Here is a 7,500-nt window from a genome sequence, read left to right as displayed (position 1 = left end):
ACATATCAATCCTCTCCCAGCCGCCTCGCCGCCAGCCAATCAGAGGTCAGGGGACCACGGTGCCGAGGTTACACCCCCCGACCCCTTCTCTCAGGAAGTAACAAATTGACCGGATCCTCCACTGGAACTTGTTAACCATGGCCAGAGGCAATGACAAAAAAAATATACAGAAAGTAAATGACACATTATAAGAGCTGCTAGCTAACAGCTACATGGCTTCACGAGCCTCCCATCTCTCACAGCCATGATTCATCTTAAAGACACTTTTATTCATTCAGCAATGATTCATAATCTATCAGCAGCATGAAATGAATCCCACTCAATGTTTTTATCGAGCATAGAGGTGGTAGCCTATATATATCACACACACGCTCAGATCAATGGCTGTCTAGAGAGATCAGCCATGGACACCTATAGAGACCACAGAGAGACCAGCTATGAACACCTACAGAGACCACAGAGAGACCAGCTATGACCATCTACAGAGACCATGGAGAGACCAGCTATGAACACTTACAGAGACCACAGAGAGACAAGCTATGAACACCTACAGAGACCATGGAGAGACCAGCTATGAACACTTACAGAGACCACAGAGAGACCAGCTATGAACACTTACAGAGACCACAGAGAGACCAGCTATGAACACCTACAGAGACCACAGAGAGACCAGCTATGAACACCTACAGAGACCATGGAGAGACCAGCTATGAACACTTACAGAGACCACAGAGAGACCAGCTATGAACACTTACAGAGACCACAGAGAGACCAGCTATGAACACCTACAGCAGGGGTGTCAAACTCAAATACACAGTGGGCCAAAATTTTAAACTTGAACAAAGTCGCGGGCCAACATTGAACAAATGAAAATTTTAATATGGACCCAAACAAGTTTTGCTTTAACATTGAATATGCACTTATCACTTTCGCTTTTGGTGCGCATCAATGGTGTGCACTAACATATGTGAATACACCCTCAGACACAAGTGTTGGTGCTCCATCTGCTCAGTAGAGAAGCTTGTAAAACCCTGACTGTCCTACAGCCGGCATGCAGACAGACAGACAGGCAGACAGGCCGGCAAGAAGGCAGACAGGATTGAATGAACAGGAACAGAGCAAACACAGCGGCCGGCTAGGTCAACACAGGTGTCTCTATCACAGTGAGACCTTACATAACGTAAAGCTTCTGTTTTCTGCCTTTCTTTTCGCCATTTTTAAGAAGGGGTAACACGGTTACAGTTGTAGTATGAGATTGCTATGACTACTGTCACAGAAGAGAGGGCGTTTCTGGGTCCTGTCTTGATTGACGCGCCAAACCAACAGCAGAGCATTATGGGATTTGTAGTATTAGCGGTGAATGCGCTGTATAATACTGGCGGGCCAGCTCTAGTAGTCATTTGGTATTGCCTCGCGGGCCAAATATAATTACACTGCGGGCCAAATTTGGCCCGCGGGCAAGAGTTTGACACCCCTGACCTACAGACACCACAGAGAGACCAGCCATGACCATCTACAAAGACCACAGAGAGACCAGCCATGACCATCTACAAAGACCACAGAGAGACCAGCTATGACCATCTACAGAGACCATGGAGAGACCAGCTATGACCATCTACAGAGACCATGGAGAGACCAGCTATGACCATCTACAGAGACCATGGAGAGACCAGCTATGACCATCTACAGAGACCACAGAGAGACCAGCTATGACCATCTACAGAGACAATGGAGAGACCAGCTATGACCACCTACAGAGACCACAGAGAGACCAGCCGTGACCATCTACACAGAGATCAGGAAGAGACCATTGTACATAACCAGCCAGCCCAGACCTGATGCACTGCATCATGGGAGGCCAGCAATATGACTGCTGCCAGTCCCAACACCGTGGTTCCACCGGAGGCCAGCAGGGCGGCGGTGTTTTAACACACGTTCCTCTGATAGGACATCAGGACGAGGTCAGAGGTTACAGGCAGGTCAGAGGTTACAAGGACGTGCAGTAGTGAAATATGTCATGAGAACAACAACAACAACATACAAACAATGGCAGAACAGCCACACACACATTTGAATAATTTATTTATGTCAACATGAATAGAAATACCAAGGACATAAACATTAACAATGCCGTCAGACATTAGGAGTCAGTCAGTTACATAAGTGCCAGGTCAAAAGGACACAGTAGCCTACAGTGACAGGTCAAAAGGACACAGTAGCCTACAGTGACAGGTCAAAAGGACACAGTAGCCTACAGTGACAGGTCAAAAGGACACAGTAGCCTACAGTGACAGGTCAAAAGGACACAGTAGCCTACAGTGACATGTCAAAAGGACACAGTAGCCCACAGTGACAGGTCAAAAGGACACAGTAGCCTACAGTGACAGGTCAAAAGGACACAGTAGCCTACAGTGACGGGTCAAAAGGACACAGTAGCCTACAGTGACAGGTCAAAAGGACACAGTAGCCTACAGTGACAGGTCAAAAGGACACAGTAGCCTACAGTGACAGGTCAAAAGGACACAGTAGCCTACTGCATGGGTAAAGAAAACAGCGCCTCCACCATATTGAGCGGCTCCCAATAATGTCTGAAACTGAGCAGTACCTCACTAGCTGTGAGACCAGCCAGACCAATATAAAGTCTACACATGTAGCCGAGTTGTGAAATGGTCTGCTCTAGGTGTATTTCAGCACCTTAACACACACACACACACACACACACACACACACACACACACACACACACACACACACACACACACACACTGCTCACCTTGAGGCGGAGGCGGATGGTGTTGCAGTCCCTCAGGGGGTTCAGTCTGAGCGTCTCACCCATGTTGTTACAGCTGGAGCTGTGATGCTGCAGCTCACAGCACATACACACACCATCACTGTCCAGCTTCAACTAGAGAGAGAGAGAGAGAGAGAGAGAGAGAGAGAGAGAGAGAACATACACACACCATCACTGTCCAGCTTCAACTAGAGAGAGAGAGAGAGAGAGAGAGAGAGAGAGAGAGAGAGAGAACATACACACACCATCACTGTCCAGCTTCAACTAGAGAGAGAGAGAGAGAGAGAGAGAGAGAGAGAGCATTCACACACCATCACTGTCCAGCTTCAACTAGAGAGAGAGAGAGAGAGAGAGAGAGAGAACATACACACACCATCACTGTCCAGTTTCAACTAGAGAGAGATAGAGAGAGAGAGAGAGAGAGAGAGAACATACACACACCATCACTGTCCAGCTTCAACTAGAGAGAGAGAGAGAGAGAGAGAGAGAGAACATACACACACCATCACTGTCCAGTTTCAACTAGAGAGAGATAGAGAGAGAGAGAGAGAGAGAGAGAACATACACACACCATCACTGTCCAGTTTCAGCTAGAGAGAGAGAGAGAGAGAGAGAGAGAGATAGATAGATATATAGATAGATATGTTATTTACATATAAACATATAGACATATATAGACATATATACATATAACATATAGAAATGTTATTTAGCTGTGTATTTATGCCAAAAACCTATCTCTCTCTCTCTTAGCTCTCGTGGGTTGCGATCCCAGGACTATATCACAATGATTATGTTCTCTGCCCCCTCAACATGGACCACTCTACAAAACACGCTTAAACTCCAGGACAGAATCACTCGAAATGAATTCAAAAGTGCTGTAAAGGCTACAGAAACCAAATCTATTGGTAGTTGTAATTGTTTTAACTGATCGTCATACTATGAACTATTACTGATTTTGTACTTTGAGCTAGTCTTGTTAACATTTGTTGTCATTGTTGTAGCGGTTGTTATTGTTGGTTTTTGTTGTCATTGTGTATCGTAACTTTTGTTTAGTTGTGTATCGTAACCTTTATGTCTTGTTTTCAGGAAACTGTGTTGCTGCCTTTCTTGGCCAGGATTCTCTTGTAAAAGAGATTTTAATCAATTAGTCTTTAACCTGGTTAAATAAAGGTAAAGCATATACATAGATAATAGATTTTACAATTTAATTACAAGAAATATATATATATATTTATACATATTGCATAAATGTAGAGGAGAGAGGACAACACACACACACACACACACATACACACACACACACACACACACACACACACACACACACACACACACACACACAGAGCAATCTCAAATTCACGAGAAACTAACCAAATTGGTACTAGCTATAAAAAATAATCAGAATCCATTAGACTCCCCAATTATTGAACAGGAACTCCTTAAGAAACTGCAGGGGCCGGTTGCACAAAACACCTTAAGTTAATATTTCCCTTAAGTTCTGACTTAAGGTTTTCTTAAAATAATATCTGTTGCACAAACACCCTTAAGTATTCCCCTTATGGTTTCCTTAAGATGTCCCTCAAGTATTTAAGGTTTTCTACTTATCTCGGTCTAATACTTAAGGAGTCCCTTAAAGTCTGTTAAGGTGTTGCACAAAAGACCTTAGCAAGCAAAATAAGGGAAAAAACGTAAGGGACCTCTACCCCAACCTTAGCTAAGTCACATGGCTGCGTTTATGAACATAAACCATGGAAATCTCGTCCCAAGAAGAGTGTTCCGCGACAGGGAGAACCCACTAGACACTCTTAGTGAGGAGCAACTGATATTTCATTACAGATTTGATCGACAGTCCATTTTTTTCCTCACAGCGTCTCAGGACGTCCCAGTGTAGTGTTGTGACAGATAGCCGGTCACGTGCAAACAAACCAATGGTCACCATGGAAACTACAATTTTACTGCTGTAAAATCTCTTTCCTTGTATGAAAATCCTTAACGTTTCTCCTTAGCTAAGGAAACCTTGTAAGGGATTCTGTGCAACACCCTTAAGTAATTCCCTTAACTAAGGGGAAATTAACCCTTAAGGGTCATACTTAAGGGGAAAACTTAAGATGTTTTGTGCAACCGGCCCCAGGCCCTCAAATCTAAAAAAGCTTGTGGACCTGATGGCATCCTGAATGAGATGATAAAAAACATGAACCAGAAATTCCAATTGGCTATATTAAAAATATTCAATTTGATCCTGAGTGTAGGTTATTTTCCTGACATCTGGAATCATGGAATCATAACCCCAATCTACAAAAACGGAGACAAATTTGACCCTAATAATTACCGAGGCATATGTGTGAACAGTAGCCTGGGAAAGGTCTTCTGTAGTATTATGAATGAAAGACTTCTGAACTTCCTCCTCAAGACAAGCACAATGTCTTGAGCCAAATTGGATTCATACCAAAACAATGCACAACTGATCATATTTACACCCTACACACCCTAATTGATAAACATGTAAACCAAAATAAAACCAAAATGAACAAAAAAAATTTACCCAAGGACGAGGCCTTCGTCAGGGCTGCAATCTTAGCCCTGCACTCTTCAATATCTACATTCATGAACTGGCTACTGTCCTAGAACAGTCCTCAGTCCCCGGTGTACGTCTCCACAGTCAGGAGGTGAAGTGCTGCTCTGTGCAGATGACCTGGTTCTGCTGTCCCCCACTGCGCATGGCCTACAGCAGAACCTGGACCTGCTAGAGCATTACTGTCACACCTGGGCCCTGACGGTAACCCTCAAAAGACCTAAATAATGAGATTCCAAAAAAGACCATCTATCTAGGAATAAAACTAAGTTCAACTGGACACTTTAATGAAGCAGTTCGTGAGCTGAGAGAGAAAGCACGCCTGGCTTTCTAAGCCATAAAGAAAAAATATACAAACCGATATACCAATTCCAATTCGGCTAAAAATTAATTGAGTGCGTTATTGAACCAATTGCACTCTACGGCAGTGAGGTGTGGGGGCCCACTTACAAAACAAGACTTTACCCACTGGGATAAACGCCCCATTGAGACCCTGCATGCAGAGTTCTGGAAAATTCTCCTACATGTCCAGAGGAAGCTACAAACAATGCATGCAGGGCAGAATTAGGCAAATACCCATTAATAATACAAATTCAAAAAAGAGCAATTAACTTTTGGACACACATAAACTAAGCCCTCTCTCCTGTAGAGAGGCAGTGTAACAGCAGAGCAGGGCTGAGGGAGACACTGTGAACCACTGCTGGCTGATGTGGGTCCAGCCCAGAGACACCCTACTAAGATATCTCCCTTCTTCTCTCTCTCTCTCTCTCTCTCTCCCTTCCTCTCTCTCTCTCTCTCTCCTCTTCTCTCTCTCTCTCTCTCTCTCTCTTTCTCTCCCTTCCTCTCTCTCTCTCTCCCTTCCTCTCTCTCTCTCTCCCTCTCTCTCTCTCTCTCCTTCCTCTCTCTCTCTCCCTTCCTCTCTCTCTCTCTCTCTCTCCCTTCCCTCTCTCTCTCTCTCCCTTCCTCTCTCTCTCTCCCTTCCTCTCTCTCTCTCTCCTCTCTCTCTCTCTCTCTCTCTCTTTCTCTCCCTTCCTCTCTCTCTCTCTCCCTTCCTCTCTCTCTCTCTCCCTTCCTCTCTCTCTCTCCCTTCCTCTCTCTCTCTCTCTCTCTCTCTCCCTTCCTCTCTCTCTCTCTCCCTTCCTCTCTCTCTCCTCCCTTCCTCTCTCTCTCTCTCTCTCTCTCTCTCTCTCTCTCTCTCTCCCTTCCTCTCTCTCTCTCTCCCTTCCTCTCTCTCCCTTCCTCTCTCTCTCTCTCTCTCCCTCTCCCTTCCTCTCTCTCTCTCCCGTCCTCTCTCTCTCTCTCTCTCCCCTTCCTCTCTCTCTCTCTCCCTTCCTCTCTCTCTCTCTCCCTTCCTCTCTCTCTCTCTCTCTCCCTCTCTCTCTCTCCCTTCCTCTCTCTCTCTCTCTCTCCCTTCCTCTCTCTCTCTCTCTCTCTCCCTCTCTCTCTCTCTCCCTTCCTCTCTCTCTCTCTCTCTCCCTTCCTCTCTCTCTCCCTTCCTCTCTCTCTTCCTTCATCTCTCTCTCTCCCTCTCTCTCTCTCCCTTCCTCTCTCTCTCTCTCCCTTCTGCAGAGCAGAGGCTGTGATGTCACTGCCCCCTCAGTGAACCTGAAACAGAGCTGCATTTCCTCACCTAATGTGCAGGGAGGGAGAGAGAGAGAGGAAGGGAGAGAGAGAGAGAGAGAGAGAGAGAGGAAGAGAGAGAGAGAGAGAGAGAGAGGGAGAGAGAGAGAGAGAGGAAGGGAGAGAGAGAGACAGGAAGGAGAGAGAGAGGAAGGGAGAGAGAGAGAGAGGAAGGGAGAGAGAGAGGAAGGGAGAGAGAGAGAGAGAGGAAGGGAGAGAGAGAGAGAGAGAGGGAGAGAGAGAGAGAGAGAGAGAAGAAGGGAGATATCTTAGTAGGGTGTCTCTGGGCTGGACCCACATCAGCCAGCAGCCGTTCACAGTGTCTCCCTCAGCCCTGCTCTGCTGTTACACTGCCTCTCTACAGGAGACCTCAGAGGTGCTACTGTACCTGCCTGTCAGCCTGTCACACACACACACACACACACACACACACACACACACACACACACACACACACACACACACACACACTGAGAGACAGGATACGATGTTCTCTCTCTCTTTATCACTCTCT

The 7,500-nt window shown here is 45.8% G+C and overlaps 1 protein-coding gene across 1 annotated transcript in view; it reads right to left on the bottom strand.

The window, feature by feature from the left end:
- fam189a1 (family with sequence similarity 189 member A1) overlaps positions 1 to 7,500 on the bottom strand; it is a gene marked incomplete at both ends in the record, with an annotated part of 80,109 nt that overhangs the window by 17,129 nt on the left and 55,480 nt on the right. Inside the window, one exon of the mRNA XM_084437296.1 lies at positions 2,774 to 2,905. Within this exon, the coding sequence (XP_084293422.1) occupies positions 2,774 to 2,905 (132 nt within the window). The remainder of the gene's footprint in view (positions 1 to 2,773; positions 2,906 to 7,500) is intronic.

Source organism: Borostomias antarcticus, assembly GCF_949987555.1.
Source record: "Borostomias antarcticus genome assembly, chromosome: 4".
NCBI lineage: Eukaryota > Metazoa > Chordata > Actinopteri > Stomiiformes > Stomiidae > Borostomias > Borostomias antarcticus.
The sequence above is the reverse complement of the archived record's forward strand: the minus strand, read 5'-3'. Positions and strand labels throughout refer to the sequence as shown.